The 22,251-nt window shown below is 38.2% G+C and overlaps 1 protein-coding gene across 4 annotated transcripts in view; it reads right to left on the minus strand.

Annotated features, from left to right (window-relative positions):
- LOC146000511 (neurobeachin-like protein 1) overlaps positions 1-22,251 on the minus strand; it is a 723,922-nt gene that overhangs the window by 371,997 nt on the left and 329,674 nt on the right. For all 4 annotated transcript variants that reach the window (XM_083138250.1, XM_083138253.1, XM_083138251.1 and 1 more), the window contains exon 35: positions 18,889-19,046. In XM_083138250.1, coding sequence (XP_082994376.1) covers positions 18,889-19,046 — 158 coding nt within the window. The remainder of the gene's footprint in view (positions 1-18,888; positions 19,047-22,251) is intronic.

Here is a 22,251-nt window from a genome sequence, read left to right on the forward strand (position 1 = left end):
CCCCATATAAGTCCATCTATCCCCATTCTCGGTTTGTATCCACTATTATTACTTATGTTAAATTTAAGTTTTCTAAGCTTCTTAGAACATATTTTACTATTATTAGAGCCTATTTTAGGAACCTAAAAATCCGAGGTCTAGTGATGACGGTACTTCATTTCAACTTCTGTATTATTTATTAACTGAAATTTTCATTACAACCCCCCCCCCCCTCAAAAGTTGGGTGGGTGTAACCTGCGTCGACAAACCGGCCTGTGGGCACCCCTAGTTCGCGTGGCAGTTTAACTTTCTCTTCGTATTTGGAAGGGTATCGGTACAAATGTTTTTGTAGTTGCTCTTCATTTTCATGAATATGTTGCATATTTTAGTGTCTGTGTCTTAGGTTTTAATGGCACATTTTGCTAGTTTCTAGTGCACATAAATCCTGTCTAGAGATGACATTATGAAGTGGAAACTCTTTCCGTTGTAGGATCTGGCGCTGTGCACAAGGTAGAGTGGTGCTGCCATCTAACGTTGACATTTTCAACTTCCAGCATTCAGCATAACATTCATTGGATGCTCGTGACGACTAATATGCAAAAAGTCGATACAATAAAATATAACAACAGCCGGCGATCGTGGCGGAGCTGTTAGAGTAACGCGCTCGAAAGCAGAGATCCCACGTTCGAATTCTGATTAAGACATGGGCGTATTATCAATGTGTTTGCCCCATTATCTACTTCATCAGTTAATTTTTACATTGTCGCGAATAACTCAAGAGGCAGAAAAGCAACGTAAAATAATCGAAACTGAAAGATACAAAGTTCTATTACTTAAGCAAACTTTATGTTTACGTATTTTAGCTAGACTGGACATCTAAAGTGGGATCGGGTCACAAGGAATGTTATTTACCTGCATTTTAGTCTGTCTGTCAGTCTCCCCCTCTCTCTCTCTTTCTGTGCGTACGTGGAGTTTATAATTAATATGCCGCCACGAACTGTAGAAAAGTATAGAGGACATCAATAAAAACAACTTTACTCAGTAACATAGTCACATTTTTGTCGTTGTGCGTCGTTTCGGCGCTACTAAAAAAAGCCCGTTTAGCCGCCTGTATGCTGGCAACCCAACGCATCATTTGATCGCATTTGTGACGTATCTTCCTGTCCTAAAAAGAGCATGCCAGTATTCAGGCCCGAAGCCAGGATTTCTTAGTGGAGGGGAGGGGGGGGGCGAAGTCAATCCTAGAGAGGGCAAATATTTAATATATTGGCAGATATGGCAGGATAGAGAGGGGCACTTGCCCTTCCCCTCCAAAAGTGATAAGTAACAGGAAAGGGATGATACCTTGAAACTCCAACGAAAAAAAAGCAACATCAAATAACAATATTTCGATAATGACCTTTCGGACCACCAAAGAATACAAATATAAAGTTTAACATAAATAGGCTACGGGACTGTATCTACTTTATATTTACAGGTCAATAATGTTAATAGACGATTAATATGTACCAATAGCTTTGGGCTGCTCTGCAGAACTGATTAAGGGAGTCCTTTATAAATCGTGCTTCATAATGTTTCCCTCTAATTTCCAGTATGCAAGATTTTTACTCACAAAGGAATCTAACGAGAATCCAACAACACCATTGTGTTGTGTTATGCAAGAAAAATCAAATTAATTAAATAATAATGGTTACATATTATCTACACTTTGATGAATTGTGTAAAAATTTGTAATACATTTTTTGTAGGCCTACTTGCTAAAACGTTAAAACATGGTTCCCTTAGTCCACCACGGAGTCTATTTGCTTCAAATAAAAGACTCTTGCATCACTACAGACAATGTTTGCCTACTGGTTACGTTAACCATTTTGCAAAATATTGTGTTGTTGAAATACATGTGTTTGACACCCGACAAACAAATAGGAATCCCTTGATTGATCGAAGACTTCTTGTATTACAGTGTCATCATTAATATTTCATATCAAGTTTTATAGAGGGAAATGTATCCTCCTTACATTATGAAAAATACGTTCCTTAATGACTATGGTACGAAACCTTCGCGTTACCCAATTTCCGCGGCACGAGGTCTCTGGGACGCCCAAATTCCCCAACTTTTTGAGCAGAAGCGTACAAACCCCAAATATCAGGGTTTTTTATGCTGATACCGATTTTTGCCAGTTAGGCTTAAGATAATGAATAAAATTATGAGAATCCACTCCATAGCAGAAGAGTTGACATAATTATTTGTCAAAAAATTATGTTGTGCCTGAGATACTCTATGTGATCAAAAGTATCCGGACATACCGCGAAACGTGTGTTTATCATAGAGGGCGACACATTACTGCCATCTACCGCATGGAACACAAAGTCAGCGAACTCAGTAGTCTGCAGACAGTGTGAGAGAGCAGTATGGTATGGTCTGAGGAACTCGCAGACTTTCAACGTGGTCAGTTGGTTGGGTGCCACTTGTGTAGGAAGTCTGTGTGTGAGATTTCCACCCTCCTAAACATCTCTCTGTCTACTGTTTCCGATGTTATAGTGAAGGGATGTGTACAACCCAAAAGCGTGCAGGCCAATCTCCCATATTGATCTCCAGAGACCATAGAGTGTTGTACAGAATTATCGTCAATCATCCATCGCCACCATCACACAGGAATTCCGAACTGCATCAGGATCTACTCCAAGCACCATTACTCTTTGGCGCAAGGTGCGGTAACTTGGTTTCCATGGCCGAGCAGCTGCCCATAAGTCAAACATCACACAGACAAATGCTAAACGCCGCCTCGTGTGGTGCAAGGAGCGTCGAAACTGGACCATAGAACAGTGGAAATTCTTTGTGTGTAGTGATGAATCACAGTACACAATGAGGCGATCCGATGGTAGGGTGTGGGTGTGGCGAATGCCTGGTGAACGACATCTACCAGCCTGTATAGTGCTGACAGTAAAATTCGGAGGTGGCGGGGTTACAGTGTGGTCATGTTTCTCCCCTTGTTGCTTTACATGGCAATGTCACGGCACAAGCTTACGTTGACATTTTAACAGCATTCATGCTGCCTACCGTCGAAGACCAGTTCGGGAATGACCATTGTGTCTTTCAACACGACCGAGCACCCATCCATACTGCAGGACTTGTTGGGGAGTGGTTTGACGACGTCCCACTAATGGACTGGCCTGCGCAGAGTCCTGATTTGAATCCCATACAACATCTCTGGGATGTTTTGGAATGCCGACTTCGTGCCAGACCGCACCGATCCACATCAATACCTCTTCTCATTTTGGCGCTCTGCGAGGAATGGGCTGTCATTCCTCAGTAAACCTTCCGGCACCTGATTGAAAGTATGCCTGTGAGAGTGAACGCTGTCATCAAGGCTAAGGGTGGGCCAACACTGTATTGACTGCCAGTGTTCCCGATAGAGGGTTGTCCAAACTTGTACTTCATTTTCAGGTGGGTGTCCGGATACTTCTCATCACATAGAGTATTTTAACAGACAACGTCTGCTACAAACACAATGTAATATTATAAATATAAGAAAATCAAGAGAATATAATTTAAGAGATTTTCAATCGTATTTATTTCACTGCAGCTTTTTTCTAGTTGTCATTTTCTTGAACCTATGTTCATAGGGTGCCGCCTGATAACACCGAGAACTTCCACAGTGTGTACAGGACATCAACGCAAACAACTTTTCTCAGTAACTACTTGCTCGTCCAAATCTTTTTTTGATGTTACAAGCAATCGAAATATGGCATCTTCTGTCCTTAATGTATGCAATCCTATTGATAGCTTCGCAGTTGCAAATGGCATTTATTTTTACTACCGTTTAAAATTCTGAGCAATATATAACATGTATTGGAAACGATATCATGCCAACAGTCAGGGTTAAAACTTAACTTTTCCTTTATAAAATGCATATCATAACACACACCTATGTTGCATATCATATTTGATGCGTTTGCATAGAGAAATGATTCATAAGATTTGAAATTGATATTTACACTCCATAAGCGCTTAGTGTAACCCGTATCAAACTACAAATTGTACAAATTGCTTTCTAACCGAAATAATAAATGTGAAATACTATCACATTTTCATCGTGTTTGATAATAATTTGAGCCAGTAAGCTGTCCTACATCTTTCATTAGCCGACCTCCAAGGTGGGATGGTTACATAACACACTACGAATCCAGGGGTCCCAGGTTCGAGCCTGGACATGAGTGTTCTTTGTGAGCAGAGGCGAAACCACAAATTTTTACCTCGAGAGGAGGGTCAAGTACCAGGACAAACGTGTCAACGATATTAATAGTATTATAGTGGTGGTAGTCGAAGCATTAAAATACGTTATTATCGTCGTAAATCATGCAAAAGGGGGTAGAAGTCGGTGCTAAAGCATTTGTGTTTGAACAAATGATTTAAAATATTTTTCCAATTTCATATTAGATAATAATGGAAAACAAGCACACAAACTGTATTTTTGAAAGACAGAATATGCATGACGAACATTATTCTTTCTGTACGTATGACACGTATAACTTTCATGTACGACATATATTTTACACACATGCAACATGGACAGACGTAAAATAAGAAAATACATATGCAACATGTTAAAGCTAAATTGTGTACGTATTCAAAGTGTCTTTAATCTATGGATGTATGTGTGTATATATGTGTGTTTATTCCGGCATAACTCTCGAACACCTGGAGCGATTTAAACCAAACTTAGTACACGTATCACTTGCAATCTGGAAAGAAATACCGTGGGGGAAGACACCCCTGGTAACCCTAGGAGTGGGGATGGGAAGGGGGCATAAAATAGCATTCTGTTGCGTGGCATTTTCGTGTCATATCCTGCAAGTTATAATTCCCGCTACACAGCACGGCGAAGTTGGTTTCCTACCCAGAAGGTGCTATATTGCTATCCTGGAGCGATTTGAACCAAACTTGGTACACATATGACTTACAATCTGGAAAGTAGGGGAAGTCGGGGGGAATATGAGCAGGTTGAAGCATTATGGCGCACCCCGCCAAGAGGAGAATCTCGTTTCCACATCCGACAGTTGGCAGCACTTCGTTGAAGCCTCTACCAGTGCCCCACTAAATGTTGTGAGTCTAGCGACAGTCCTTGTCGTATCAGTGTCATTTTAATGTAAGTCTGTGTTTTTGTTTTTTTTTTTGGTCAAAATGCAGTCTCAGAGTTATTTAGGAATGTTTGTATAGGCTAAAAGAACATGTAAGTTGTTAGTCTGAAAAAATGCCATAATAGTCATTTGAAAACGTAGTGATAAGGCTTTCTATTCAGAATGAAACTGTTTCGTTGCTTGTAAGCATTGCGGCACAGAGAGGGAAATTCAAATCATGGCGTCTAGGGAAATATGAGCAGAAATGGGGAAATATGAGCAACTATTTTCGACTGTACAATATTCCAAAATTAGATTAACTATTCTGGTCTTTAGAACATTTAAATTAAAGAAATGAATGTATATAATTTAACAATATTATAAACAAATAAGTAAATAAACAAATAACAATGAAATACATTAATGAATAATTTATTCATTCTTTAACTAATGACGATTGTATGTGTCCTGTTTGTGGAGGAAAATATAGCGATGACTTCAATGGAGAAAAATGGTTAAGGTGTGAGAATAGCATCGAGCGATTACATGAGGACGGTGTAAACATTGAAGAAGATGGAGCCACCTTTGTGTGTGAAAACTGCAAATGATTTTTTGGGTGGTGATGATGGAGACATTGCTTTTGTGGTGGATTGTGCTTGTGTAGAGTATAAATGGTAAGGTGTGAGAACTACAGTGAAAGCTCGCATGTGAAAACTGCGAATTATAATTTTTCTTATTTTTGGGGCGTGAGATAAGTGAAAGATGCTTTTTTTGGGGATAGAAGTGAGTTTATGTTATGTAAAAGGTTTATGAAGTGAAATAAATATGTGAGGTGTTAGGATTATAGCAAGATGTCTCAAGGACTGAGTTAATATGAAAAAAAGGGTTGTGCTTTCTAAATGAAAACGATTTTTTTTAGGGATGGTAAGTGACAGAGACGTGCTGTGTTTGTTGGGAATTGAGTTTATGATGTGACAAAAGGTTACATGTACATGCAAGATGTTTAATTTGTATTAGTTTTCTGTTTGGTGAATTTCCGAACCTTTTTCTTTTTACTATATTTGTTCGAAGCATTCCAAATGATGGAAAGAGACATTTTGTGTTAAACTTTTGTATTTCACTTTAATACCCATATTATCCCTGGTCAATGCTCATATTACCCAGCAATTTGAAATTATTTTGTAAAATATTGTTTTTACAAGAAACTATCTGTTTCTTCTTTTATCTGTTTTGGGTTAAAGTAAAAAACATGCTGAGGAATCAAACGGAGAAGCGTTTAAATCTGTAAAAAATACGGATTATAAGTTTTTTTAATGAAATTCCCCCGAATTCCCCTAATACTGTGGGGGGTAAGACACCCCTGGCGCCCCTAGGGATGGGACTGAGAAAGGGGGTGGCATGTAAAAATTATCGAAAACGACCGATATTAGTGTGGAATCCATAGTTCTCGGGCTCGCTAAGATGAATAGTGAAATAGTTGAATAGCAAAATAGGCGCTAACCCTCAAAATAAGCATTTTTAAAAATGCGTTTTTGGACTAGAAACACTATGAAACGAAATTACAACATTAAAGCTAATGTTTTACTACAAAGGAATAAAAATGTAAATAGGCACAAAAAAACACCCTAGTTATGACAATGATAGCACATCCAATTTAAACACATGACGATTAATGGATGTTACATTATTCTGCAATATCCTTCTTACTCTTTAGATTTTGCCTACTCGGATTACGAATTGCTCGACAACGCGACTTACGTGTAACGATGCACATATCGTACAGATTATATCCAGCAAGTCAAAGCTCCAGGGCTGTAGACAGATCGAACACAGTGAGAGTACGTTGAATATTTCTGAAACTTTAACGTTTCGACCATGTGTTCGCCCACTCCTAATCAGTTTATATAATTTTCAATGCAGGCTGGCTATAAAGTCTTTCGAACATTACAAAGAAACTATTGCAGTTACAGCTTCGTGGCAAAAGAAAGAGAAGCTCAAAAGTTTTTATCCCTTGTTCTAGGTAGAGACTGAGTTGGTATAGGAGGCGTTGCAATCGCCGGAACTGAAAATGGAGTCAGTGCAGGAGAAAGCGCAATGTATTTCATGGTACCATGAGACGAAGTCACCGATTGCTGTGCGGTGAAATTTTAGGAGGATGACACACACCTTCTGCCTTTAGGGCTTTATGTTAGTCTGGTTACAAACCCTTTTATCGGACTTCTCAAAGGCTTCTTAGGGTTAGAAGAACCAAGCCCTTGCGTGGTCTGTGGTGCAGGATTTATTTTTAATTATCCTATATTGGTTAGGAATAACAGATCATCCAGATCTCTTACTAAAATATTTATTTCAACTTCCGATGATATACAAACACTTTTCAAAACAGACAATTCACCTGATACAACTTGTAGACCTAAACCTATTGGTTGTACCAAAGTTTATAACACTGGTCTTTTGATGATGCAGGACAACACCTTATTCAGAGTTGGGTTGTGAAATATCTGCCAACCTGGAGTACAAGTACACCAGCCGATCCGAAGAAGAAGAAAGATATTTCCCCAACGTCCCCTGAATCATCAGCCTTTCAGCAACCAGGAGAATGTCCCGCTGGCTGACAAAGGTATTTTCATTCATTCATTCATTCCTTTATTTGGAACGTAACAGCTTTTATGCCGTTTTTTGTCCATAACAATACACATATAAAATGTACACAATTGTTTCACATTTAAATTATCAGGTTCTTCCCCCCTATTTTACAGATATTAGATTTTTTTCTTTAAAAAAAAATAACACTTTGCCTTTTACAATTGTATGTTACACTTCCTTAAAAATGATAAACTATAACCAGTCCGCACATCTGGATTAACAACTAAACTTAACAAATTTGTTGGAAACTGAACCTTTAGATTATTTAAAGTTTTATACAAGATATTTCTCTCTCTATTATATTTTGAGCATTCCAGTATTATATGTTGTGCATCTGCACTTCCCCAGCCACATTCACATTTCTTATTGTTCGTCAATCCAATTTTGGATAAATGTTGCCTAGTACACAAATGACCCGTTCTCAGTCTATTAATTAATACAATTACATTTCTTGTAGCACTTACATGATGAAACCGTGGTTTTTGTGTTTTGAATTCAGCAAATGGTCTCTATGATTCTCCAACTGTTGTAAGTTCATTTCGACACCAATCAAACCATTCATTCAGAATTTTCTTCTTTACTCTAGGGAGAAGATCCGTATAGTATAATGATAAGTTCGAAATATTTGGAAGACGCACTGCTTTCTTTGCACATTCATCTACATGAGAATTTCCTGTAATATTGCTATGAGTTTTAACCCAAGAAAACTCAATGGTTTTTCCAGATTTTTGTATTGTTTGAACTAATTGTATACAATTTATAATATAAGGGGATAATTTGTAAAGACTCTTGTAAGAAGATTTAAGAGCCTGTAATACACTTTGCGAGTCAGTAAGTATTAAGAACTTTCGTAAATTTAATTTTTGGACATATATTAAAGCTTGGTAAATTGCGTAAGATTCTGCTGTAAATATTGAACAGTCATGTGGAAGCCGAAATAATAGGTCTGTTTTATGTTGTGGATCGTACACTGCACATCCAACTCCTGACTCACTTTTAGATCCATCTGTGTATATGAAATAAAAATTTGGCCATTGAGTAAAATATTCCGATATGTGCGAATAACGAGGGAAATTAATATTATCCAGAGACTGTTGAGGATAATCTAATGAAAAAACAGGCCGTGAACGCATCTGTAGAACATCCTGGTATTCTTGACAAAACGAATTATACAATTCTATCCACATAGCAGCTTTTCTGTTTCTTATTTTTCTTGTTTCATGTGAGTGTATCATATTTGTTAGTACATTGTTGAAAGGGTGCTCACAATATGATTTCACTTTGAAGAGCATATTTGCTGCTAACATCTTCTGTCTACATGAAATGGAACATTCACCCGCTTCCATGTATACTACTACGTTTGGAGTGCTGTTCATAACGCCTAAACATCTTCTCAAGAATTTCCTTTGTATGACATCAATGGAATTCAATTTTCCTTCTGTCAAGTTACATATTGCCAATAGAGAATAATCTATCATAGGCCGAAAATAATTCTTGTAAAATAAAAGCATAACTCGAGGATGACATCCCCACTGAGTATTTGCTATTGCTTTGAACAAATTAAACACTTTTTCTGATTTGACTTGTATTGCTTTAATTTGGTCCTTCCAAGTTAGTTTTTCATCCAAGATGACACCTAAATATTTTACTCTGGATGTAATGGGAATTCTTGTTTTTCGAGACATTGAGTGAACTATTGGAGGTGTTCCCTTTTTACTAAAAATTGTAATATTAGATTTTTCCATTGAAATCGAGAGTTTTTTACTTCCAAGCCACTTTTGCACTTCCAATATTTGTTCCTCTAAAACAGGAAAATCAATATGAATTTGTGTCGTGGACATATAGATACAGATATCATCTGCATATTGAAGATAATTGACTGTAGCAATTAATTTACTTTTCATCCCAATCATATATATGTTGAATAACAAAGGATTTAAAGGACTTCCTTGAGGTAACCCTTTGCAGGCTGAATACGATCCTCTCCTTTCACTGAAAAAGTGGAAATATACAGATCACTTACTCAGTAACTTCCGTAATATCAAAACATAGTTGTGAGGTATTTTTAGCTGTTGTATTGTTTGGATTAGGATATTAATATCTACATTATCATAAGCTGCGCTTACATCTAAGAATGCAGCTAATACAATTCTGTTTCTTTTCAGTGAGTCAAAAATATACGAGGAAAGAGTGATTAATCCGTCCTGGCATCCTAATCCCTTTCTAAATCCTATTTGTTCGAACTGAAATATGTTTTGGCTTTCTAAAAACCATTCTATTCTTTTTTGTATCAGTTTCTCAACTATCTTTCCTATAACTGACGTCAAAGCTATAGGTCTATATGACTTACCTACTTGAGGGTCCTTGCCTGTTTTTAAAATTGGAATAATCAACTGTTTGGACCAATCTTCTGGTACTTTTCCATTTTTTAAGAATTTATTAAAAATTGTGCACATCGCCGTTAACGCTACATCTGGAAGGTGATTAATCATCGAATAAGTAATTCCATCCATCCCTGGAGCAGATTCTTTACTGTTGCCGATGATTTCATAGATTTCCTCTTTTGAAATTGGAGTTGCAAAACCTTTCGCCGAACGTAGTTTTGATGTGTAACTACATAATTCATTTGGTGTTTCAATTACTCCGTCTGGCACTGTAGGTATGAGTTTCTGAATAAATTCAGTCTTCCAATGTGATTTCAAAGGGACTACATTTGCTGTACGAGGATTTTTGAGCGACCTAAACTTTTTCCACACATATCCTAATTTCATGCTTGGGTGTAAACTTTCACAAAATAATTTCCATGATTTTCTTTTTGCGTTTATGCATAATCTCTTTGATTTGGCCACAGAGCGTCTGAATGCTATGTAAATTTTCACAAAATAATTTCCATTATTTTCTTTTTGCTTTTATGCATAATCTCTTTGATTTGGCCACAGAGCGTCTGAATGCTATCCAGTTCTCCGGATTTGGTTGACGTGAGTATATTCTTACTAATTCGACTCTATGTTGTTTTGCTTCAGCACACTCTTCTGTTCACCAGTATATCTTTGGAAAGTGTTGCTCACTACTTTTTATCACCCTGGGACAACTCAAGTCCATCGCAGCCGAAATGATTTTTACAAACTCCTCATATGTAATATTATCAGGTTTTAATCCAACATCCTCTGAGAAATAAATATTTAAAAGTTTAGTATAATTAGACCAATTAGCTTTGAATAATTTCCATTTACGAATAGTTAATATTCTTTCGTTTGTTGCATGGCAATAAGCCAGATAAAAATAACATGGATAATGATCGCTTGTTCTCAAGTCCACATCGGCCTCCCATGTAAAGTCTGCACAATACTTTTCTGAAATTAATGTTAAGTCTATAGATGACGGATTACTTCCATTTCGAGGCATATGAGTAGGTGAACCATCATTTATTATAGTTAACTGCTCTGCCTCTATCCATTCAACAACAGTTCGACCCAACTAATCTGAGGCCTGCCGACCCCACAATGGGCGGTGGCAATTGAAATCTCCAGTTATGATTAATGGAGTCTTGAATAAACTAATCATAGACCTTAAATGCTTCACTGCAATCTTCTGCGATGTATAGGAAGATGGTATATAGATCGAGATAACGGTAAATATTTTATTCAAAATTTGCACTTGTATTCCCACTATTTCCAACCGATATTCTCGAAGAATCACTAAATTAGGATTAAATGATACGGGTTGGAATGCCATACTTTCATGTACAAATACACCCACTCCTTTTCCGCCTTTTTGATTAAGTACTGCGTTATAATTTTTTATTTCAATTGAAACTCTTCCATCCCCCCATACTTCACACACACATATAATGAGAGGATGATGCTCTTCAATCAGTTTCATGAGTTCAAGTTTTCTTGAGGGAAACGAGCATAAATTCCATTGCACAAACAAAAACATATTGAGCATCTTCGTATGATTCAAGCTCTTCAATTAGTTTCAATAACTGTGAAGTAATATTTGCACAATCGACTAGAATATTTTTAATTCTCTGAAGATTATCATCCACAGTTATGTTCGACGTTAGTTTCGTCATAACTTGTAATAAACTAATCATTATTTGCTTTTGAGATTCATATTGTGGGATGCTAGTCCGTAATTTTCGTTTTTCCGTTTTTGTCACTGACGTTGGACTGCTTTGGGAATTTAGTGAAATATAATCTGGTCTTTCTTGTTCGTTTTGGGTTTTAGGTTTGTCACACGACTTTAGATTTTGCATACCTTTATTTATCAAAACTTCTTTACTTTTAAATATCTTCCCAAGTCTTCGATCAGCATAATTATTGTTCATGTTGTAAGGTTGAGGTTGAGAAGATTTCCAAGAATATAAGTTTCTTGATGTCCCTGATTCCTCATCTCTTAGAGTGGCCAGCACCTCATATCTGTTACCTGTTGTAATTTGCTGAATTTGGAGCTTGTACAAAGGAAGACTCTGCTTTAGTTGATTTTAACACTGGGAAATCTTGTATTATGTTTGCATAAGAATAATCGTCTCTTTAGGTCATAAATGAACTACTAGAACTAACTTTTCTCTTCGCTTCTTGATATGAACAGCCCTCATATACTATCCCCTTCTGAATTTCTCTCTCCTCTTCCCACTTACTGCACGACCTCTCAGTTGCAAGATGATTTCCTAAGCAATTTATGCATTTAGGTGCCGCAGCACATATATCATCATGTTCATAATCACCGCACCTTGGACATATCGCTTTGGACTTACAAACATCCTTTGTATGAGAGGAACGGAAACAATTCCTGCACTGCATCACAGATTTTATTTTAGGTTGTACCTGAAATATGTTACTGAGTAGCTTTACATGCGAGGGCAACCTTTGTGATTGAAACGTTACGGTGATCAATTTGGTTGATTTGAACACAAATTCCCCATTTTCTTGATAAATCATCTTCTTCATTCTTTCCATTTTGATTATTGGAATATTTCTCTCAGCCTCTGCTTCATCTTGTACTTCTTCTAAATTTATATGTAACGGTAACCCATATATTAGTCCCATTCTGTGTAAAAGACTCTTCGGGATTTTGACATTTACCTTATACTTCTTCTGAAACTCTTTGTTCAAGTAAAAGTCATTTGCATCATTGGATGTTAAAAAGTAAACCTTTGCACGATTAGGACCCGATGCCTTAACATAATTGACCTTAATTCTAGCTTCTCTTAAGTGACTACTAAAGACTACCAACATTGTGTTCCACGCCTTCAGCAAGAACAATGTATGGGCCATCGTGCCCAGGATAGTATAAGTCATTTTTATTTACATTATCCTTTGATTGCATTGTACGCTCTAATACGTTTGCTTTGAAAATTTTTGGAGCATTTATAGATTCCTCCTTTCCACTAACTTTTCCTCGATTCAGTTTTGTGTTCTGACTTTTTGGTTATTTAGCAACCGATTCAACATCCATATTTTCTCCGTCTTTATTTGAAGACGTATCCTTTTTTACTTCCACTATTTCATTCATCTCCATTTGGACGTCCTCTCTGTTTTGATTAATTATTTCCTCGCTAGACATTTCCTTCACTTGAAAGAAATTTGTTGAATTTCTTACAAGCAGGAAACTTTATCTGGATGGCCCAGAGCCTTCCATGCTATCTAGATTTTAACACTGATTTATCTTCTAAATCACAAGATTATTTAATATTAACTTACGTTTCAATAAATTTACTGTCTTGTAATGGCACAGAACACTTTTACAATAAAAACGATGATTAAATCCACAATTTAAGCTTGAATTTGTCTGTAACTATATATTACGCAACTAGCTAATATTTCACCACAGACTCCTGACTCCTTTTATATCAAAAATGTGTTTACATTTTTCCAAGGTAACTACATGATTGTTTATATATCCATAGTTTCAGCATCTCTGCAAGAATTAAGTTAAACAATCCTTTACCTATAGAGGTATTAACAATAACACATTTTTAAAGAAAGAAATCTAACATTTTTAAAAGAAAAGATTTCAACACTAATTACAGGGTGGCTACTCCAAGACCGTGATAAAATTCAAGTACAGGGTGGGCCATATTGATGGGACACATTTCAAATGCATATGTGGAGCATGTAGGAAGCAACATTTATTACCAAATATATGGAAAACACTGCCAAAGGACGGGAGTTTTCCACTGTGTTCAGTGTTTGAAGATTACATCCCTGAGATGGACACGACCTTGACGAGAACATTCTTTGGCTCTTAACAGTCATGTTCAGCATAGTTTTGCGCAGGGTTTCGGCTGGGATGGCCGCTATCTCCTTTCGGATGTTGTCCTTCAGTTAGTTCATTGATGGTAGTGGGCCTTGTGGTGTACACCTTGTCCTTTAGGAGGGGGGGGGACTTCCCCTCCCTGACATTTCTGGAAAGGCTTCACATAATTCAAATTTTGAAATTGTAGCGTGAAAACATGGATGTGAAGTGCCGTGAAAGACAGCAGATTAAATGCCTAAGAAAACATTCTTCATACCCGAAATGAGACGGCTTCGCCTAAGGGATATGTGGCTGCAGCAGGATGGTGCCACTAGTCATACAGCAGTAGTGTCAATGACAACCCTTCGACGACACTTTTCGGGACGGCTCATCTCGAGATTCGGTGATGTCTGTTGGCCATCCAGATCCCCGGATGTACTACTTCCTGTGGGTTTACCTAAAAAACAAGGCCCACTACCATCAATGAACTGAAGGACAACATCCTGTAATGCAACGTGCCACCACTCGTAACTCCAGGGTATGGAGATCCGAATTGGCAACACACTGCTCCTTGCTCCGGCTGGTCAGTTGGGAGCACCATTTCTCACCCAGGGATCGGGATTAAGACGATCCACCCTTCCTCCAGGAAGGAAACCACCGAATTGCGACACGTGACAGTAAATAAAAGTCCAAATACTTTATAATTAAAATGTCCAAAATCTTTAATCACGAATCGCGCGCGTACATACTGATTCGCACCAGTTAAAAGTTATAATTTGTTGGGTCATGCACGCTCGCAGGCAGTGATAAGCAATTTATTTAACACGAGAGTCCGCGCAGCGCCTTCACAGTTAATAGCAAGACCTCAACTGCTTACCTCAAGCGCGAGGCGCAGCATAACAGATTGTTCTAACTTACAATTAAAACTCGTAACATAAAATAACACAAGAAAAACTGATAATTTATGTAACACATCAATGTTAATCATAACATAAAATAACACAAGAAAAACTGATAATTTATGTAACACATCAATGTTAATTAGCGATAGTAAGCTAAAGTTCAGGTTGGCAACAATTAAAAATGCCAACGTGGAAGTTTTTACATCGCCAAGAACACGAAGCGTGGTTCCCCCACTCCTAACATAAACAGCCAATAGAAAAACGATATTTTGTTGAAAACGAGGGAGAAATACTTTGCTATAATATACAATATTAAACTAAATAGAAAAATAACTAAACTGATTTTATCAAATAAATCATATTTGCCCTTGCACATAAAAAAATGATTAAATAAAGATTTAGTTTATAACCAAGACAAATTACTTCAATCTTGTACATTGTTGAACAAAATTCGATATTAAGAAGAGATGTATTTAACTTGTGCTTGAAAAACAACGAAAACGTTGCATATATTATTTGGGATAATTATTAGCCTATAAATTCTGAATAAATATTGCAAAAATACGCGAAAATATAAGATAAAACGTAAATATATACATGAATTATAAAAACAATTAAGTATAAATAATTTAATCCAAGTTCTTAACTTGAAAGTATACGAATAAGATAAATGCCAATATACAACTGAAATCTGCCTAACATGGCGGTCGTTACAATCCGAAGGGAGATAGCGGCCATCCTAGCCGAAACCGTGCAAAACTATGCTGAACATGACTGTTACAGCCAAAGAATGTTCTCGTCAAGGTGGTGTCCATCTCAGGGATGTAATCTTCAAACACTGAACACAGTGGAAAACTCCCGTCCTTTGGCAGTGTTTTCCATATATTTGGTAACAAATGTTGCTTCCTACATGCTCCACATATGCATTTGAAATGTGTCCCATCAATATGGCCCACCCTGTATAATTCCCGGTTTTCAAGGCCTACTTTCAAAAAAATCAAGGCAAAAAAGTTAAGGGTACAAGCAACTCTCTCCTCTATTTCAACCTTACTTATTACCCCGCCCCATAGCCGTGCGCACGGCCCTAATCACGGACATTCGCAGATTTTTTCCAGAAAGGGACAACCAAGGTATTTTTCCATGGGGCATTTTACCCCGATAATATGCTGCCTCCTCAAAAAAAAACACCATTTCAATTTGAAATTATCGCATTCCTGCGCCCCCCTCCCCCATTACATAATAATTAATGTAAATTGCTATGACTGAAATCAAATTATCCGTGTCAAATATATACTTTTAGGTTGACATTCGTTTTCGAAGGGAGTGTGGCCATCCTTGCCCCCCCCCTTTCCAGACGTTCCATGCCCCTACATTATTATACTTTCACCTATAAATTTAGTGTAGAGGAATCTTATCGCTATTATTAAACGATATTACAGGAGAAAATTAAGTATTTTCAAGCCGACGAAAGTTCAAAGCAACTACTACGGAGGAAAGGGGTGCATTTGCACAACCAGAAGGGGGCAGAGGGCCATTGCCTTTTTTTTTCCAATCTTGGACGGAAATGAATTCTAGGGGGACGAACATTGAAGTAAAAGAAAGCGAGACTAGCAGGACAAAAGGTCAAGATGGAATTAGTTTTCACGTCTTTCTTGCATTATTTCTTCCAGACGGCCAGGAACATCTGCAGGGAGCACAGAGGGGCAATTGCTCCCTCGACTGCAAGTTCTATACAAATAATAATAATACATTTCGTAAAATTTGCTTGCTCGCTTCGCTCGCAATTCTGCTTTTCTTAGTCTTGTCAAGTTCACAGCCATAGTTAGGGGGCGGCGGGGGTTGTCCCTGGGCGCTGAACAATCTGAATGAGAAAAATTTGAAAAAAGAATGCCATGGCTTCCCATGAATTATTTGCGTCCTATTAAATCAATACTGTTATCAATTTGCAAAAATTTGGATCGAAATATTTTCATGCTCGCTTCGCTCGCATTTTCTTCTCTATAATGCATTGTAATTTACGAGAGAGAAGTAAGAACAACTAAGTACTTCAGACATTTGTTCCTATAACAGTTTGGTTTGGATGGAAAGGAGCGCGCACATTTTAGAGACAATTTATATTATTTTTGCAGTTGGTTTGTTATGGGGCGGATGAATTGATTATGTAATGTATTTAAATAATATGTTATATATACATACATACACACAGGCACACACACACACACACACACACACACACACACACATATATATATATATATATATATATATATATATATATAGCCATCAATGTAATAAAACTAAAACAGTGAGATAAGATGAGGTTTTTCTTCCCGACTGTACTTTCAAGGCTTTTGCCTGAACACGCCTATGATTAACAATACAAACGATCTCTGTGGTTCAAATGTGTCCAAAAGTACTAATTCAATTCAACTGAAAGATAAACATCGTGGTTCATTGTTAAGTGACCCGAGTTCGAATCCTGAGTTTGGTGATTTCAGATGGGAATATTCAGAAAATGTGTGCTTACCCAGCCTCTCATCAATGGGTACCTGGTAAAGATGGGGTAAAGATGGACGGAGCGTAGTGCTGATCACATCGCCTCTAGTATGGCCGAGATCGAGAATGTATGAAACTCTTATCCTCCACACCTTCTGTATTCCTGAATAGCATGGGGCAATGTACAGTCACCGGCAATAAAAATGGGACACCTAGATCCTGAAATACTCGTTTGGGTACCAGGCGTTGTGTGTGTGTTGCATAAATCTACGGGGCTGTTAGAAGTTGCCATTGAAAATGTGCTATTATAATCCGCTTATCGCCGTAGAGTTAGGCAACACACACGTATTGCAGGGAAGCGAGTATTTCAGGATCTAGGCGTCCCGTTATTATTGCCGGTGATTGTACAGGGAAAACTTTTCCTTTGCAATATTTATTGTGTTAGAAAGAAACAATAGGGCCAAAAGCACTAAAATACATAATATAGATAAATGGCGTTGTATTTCTAAAATATTACGTCGTTCAATAAACCACACAATTCAGAATCATGTGGGAGTTAGTTTTTCGGAATATATGTACCCAAAAATATGAGGTTCATCCAAGATGTAATATGGACACTATTGCATGCTAGTACTGAACAGCGGGAAATAAACCCACAATGCTGTTTATATCCTAAAGAAATATAAATGATCTCTGATATTGTATTCGTACATAAACGTTCACAGTTTTATAAATGAAACATTTTCATAAAAATAAGTTTGAAACCAATGACACTTAGCAAGGCAAGCTAAAAAAATAAGGAAAGTCTGCACGAGAAGCTAAAATAGGAATCTATACGTAGCCTATTCCATTACTGTACTGTACTTTCCTCTAGGATCTTTTTTCGCATTTAGCAATTATAAAAGCCTACCAAACGTTATACATTTGTCCTACCACGAGTTCAGAGAAGAATTCTGTTTTATTATATTTTCCAAGAAGCTTTTTCCATGAAAAACATGCCTCAGAACATTTATGAATATGAAGGGATTAATAAAATTTGCAATTTTTCACGTCTAAGGAGCAAAAGTACCGCATAATTCACGTATAATTCCCGGAGGCAATAATTCACGCAAAATTCCCGGCATTCAAGGAATTCCCGGTGACTAGCCACCCTGCATTAGTATAACACAGATTGAACATTTTAGTGCTTGAAAAAACATGTGTTTACAGGGGCGACACAAGGACCACCACCTAATTACAAAAAGCATCGTTGCGTGGTAGGGCAAGTTAAAGGAGACTGGCGCTGTTGGTAGTAACACCCAACACATGGCGCGAAATTAAATATATTAAATAGACGTTCTTCGGGCGACAAAGGGGGGACACGTGGTAGTGTACTGGCATTGTAAATAAACACTGTGGGTTTCTTTTTCCTTTGCCACAAGCTGTAACTACAATAGTTTATTTGTAATACACCTTCGAAATATTAGAAATACTTTATGGCCGCCCTGTGCAACAGAGAAAATGACCTTACCTTGACTGCCATGCTCCACGAAATCCGATGAAGAACTGCTTCAGATGTTTCCACTTTCTGCGAACGAGATGATTTTGTGTCTTGAGATGCGAGACATAGTTGTTGTATCGCGTCGTGTCTTCGGCCTGAAGACTCGCAAATGGAGACACTATTTGCGCCTGGAACAAGGAAATGCATTATCAGCATACGTTATAATTATGAAACATATTGCAAATACCACAGCAAAAACTATAGGGGATAGAGTTAGACCAAAATGTAATACACCAACAATTTTCAGATGAAGCAAATAAGTAATTTATATCTTCTACCATATAATAATTGCAACATAATTGAAACGATAACTGAAGAAGATACGTTTTCCCACCCTACGTCACCCACATAAAACTTCCTGGGTGGCGCTACAGATGACACAGATGACACTACTGTAGATTCATAGTAACATGGATAAAATAAATTACCTACGCACAAGTTGTTTAGATAAGAATTACGTCTATTTGCGAGTGTACCGAAGCGGATATGCACTGAAATCAAGGGGTCGCGGATTCGATCCTCGGCGGAGGCACGTAGTAGAATCCACCTTTAAAATGTACGTCCAGTCCCGGATAGTAAGTTTACAAGGCCTATTTGTCAATAATCATATTTTATTTGGACGATGAACCAATGCACATGGTGTGGTACATGCAACACTTTATTTTTCAACATAGTCACCATAACGATCAAGGCATTTGTCTAATCGTGGGACGAGTTTGTCGATCCCACGTTCGTAAAATGTGGTGTCCTGCCTGTTCGACCAGCGTTGCACCGCTGTTTTCACATCTTCGTCACTTTGGAATCTGTGCCCTCCAAGATGTTCTTTCAAGGCCGGGAAGAGATGATAATCACTGAGCTACGTCCTAGACTGTTGTCAAAAGGTGTGCTACTCCTGCACTATAATGCTCGGCCACATACTGCCAATGCCACTCAAGAACTGTTGCGACATTTTCGGTGGGAGTGTGTGCAACATCCACCATAAAGCCATGATCTAGCTCCCAGTAATTATCATTTCTTTCCGGCCTTGAAAGAACATCTTAGAGGGCAGAGATTTCAAAGTGACGAAAAGGTGAAAACAGCGGTGCAACGCTGGTCGAACAGGCAGGACACCACATTTTGCGAACGTGGGATCGATAAACTCGTCCCACGATTACATAAATTTCTTAATCGTTATGGTGACTATGTTGAAAAATAAAGTCTTGCATGTACCACACCATGTGCATTGGTTCATTGTCCAAATAAAATATGATTATTGACAAATAGGCCTTGTAAACTTACTTTTGGGACGCCCCTCGTACAATATACGATACCTGCCGCATTAGAGTAAACTGTTGAGAATAAGCTACCACAATAATTGCAGACCTCAAACTCAACTCCAGAATGTAAACTAATGAAAAAAGGAGGCAGGCAACAAGTTGCAAGATTATGCAACGTCCTGCTCGAGAAAGGGTGCCTACTACACCTACACGAGCACGTCAGCTGGATGGAAGTCTATTAACTTGGCCACGACCAATCAGTAGCACCATACGCTCTGCAAAGTTTTACCCATTATGCTAACCTTTTCTCCAGCGGTGGCATGAGACTCTATTTCACTCAGGGTTCGGGAATAAGTACACAGTCCAACGTTAGAGAAAGTTTAATGAACGTAGCTGGATACACTTATGCAACTATAAACGTTGTAAGTTTAGCACACGCCCGTGTAGGATATTACACTCACTTGGCCAATATATTGCCACACAATGGGGGTAGAATGGCTTCTGCAAACTGCCGTAAACTGGGAACAGATACACTGCTGCGCTGTCCTCTGGGGTCGTATCCTTAGCTCCAACACACGTCAGGAAGTGCAGTCCTTTGCTAGCGCCGACTTCTATAGCTGCAGGCTTTTACAGGGAACTGTTGGCTTTCGGGGAACAAAGGGGCATCTATTAGGGTCACACTCACGATAACCGTAGTATTTTACTGACCTGTAATTTACCTTCTGGGCGGTTGCCTAGAAACCCCACGCCACTCTACCCTGGCGGGGTACCGCAGGTTGATAGGGGGAGGAAGCCTCTCGCAACAAGCGGAGCGGGATCTCTCACTCGAAAGTGGAGTTTTTCTCTCTCGCCAATAAGCGGAGTGGGTATCTCTCACTCGAAAGTGGAGTGGGTATCTCTTGCCAAAGGCAGAGTTCAACCTCTCTCGCTGGAAGGCGGAGTGCGGCTTTTCTCAGGTGCTTGGCCTCTCGCAAGAGCGGAGTGCACCTTCCTTCCTTCCTTCTTTAAGAAGCTTGGTCTCTCGCAAGAGCGGAGTGCTCCTTTCTTCCGGGTCAGTTGGTAAGAGAGATCTTATCGTGAGCCGACCTGAAAGCCAACTGAAGAAAATCTGCTCCGCGGCTGGTTATATAGCCTCGGTTCAGGTAGCGCCTCTAGCGCCGTTCACGCGAACTACGTGGAACCGTGCTAAAGCAGGCAAGGCCATCTCTACGGAAGACGATTGAACTACGTGCTCAAGGCACAAACGATTAATACATGTTATAATATTAAACGTGTGCTAAACGTTAATATACAATTATCACATAAATAATACATATTATTTGCGACCACGCAGGGCCTTATTAAGAGAATAATAATAAATCACTATTGATAAACACAATTATCAAAGCAGGTATTAACACATGTAACATTGAACAAGTAAATAAAATAACTTTGAACCTAATAACAATGGTTACATATACACCGAGTAAATAAACATTAGTGTTACTAAGGGGTATGATCTCTTAGGATCATTACAATTAATAACGAACCATAAGGGAAAATTCCAGATGAGGTTATTGGTGTGGGAAAGTGGTAAATGGTTGATTGATTAGGTTTATTTTACTTCACATTTCTTCCACTTTTGACTAATGATGATGAGTGATGATATGATGAAATTGATGAAGGGACACTCACAAAGAACACCTTGACAAGGTCAGGATTCGAAAATGGGACACCTGGTGTCGTAGCGAGCTGCGCTAACCACTTCGCCATGAAGGCCGGCAGGATAAATGGTAAGAAACTGGTTCAGTTGTGTAAAGATCGCAGGTTCGAATTTCGCGCACAACGAACCCTTTTCTCTTTTTTGGGCGGGGAGTACTAAAACTAACATATTGTCGACATTTGTTAGAGAAACAATATAAAAGCTATACTTATGCTAAATCTAATTTCTCGTTAATGTCACTTGGGATTTGTTCCCACAGAAGACAATAGAATAGGCGGAAAGATATAGTACTGCTGGAAATAGAAACCTTCAGACTACCAGAATATTTTATAACAAGGATATGAATTGAAGGCAATGTGGGGTTGAATGTTTTAT

The sequence above is a fragment of the Lepisma saccharinum genome, chromosome 16, assembly GCF_977018435.1.
Source record: "Lepisma saccharinum chromosome 16, izLepSacc3.1, whole genome shotgun sequence".
Lineage (NCBI taxonomy): Eukaryota > Metazoa > Arthropoda > Insecta > Zygentoma > Lepismatidae > Lepisma > Lepisma saccharinum.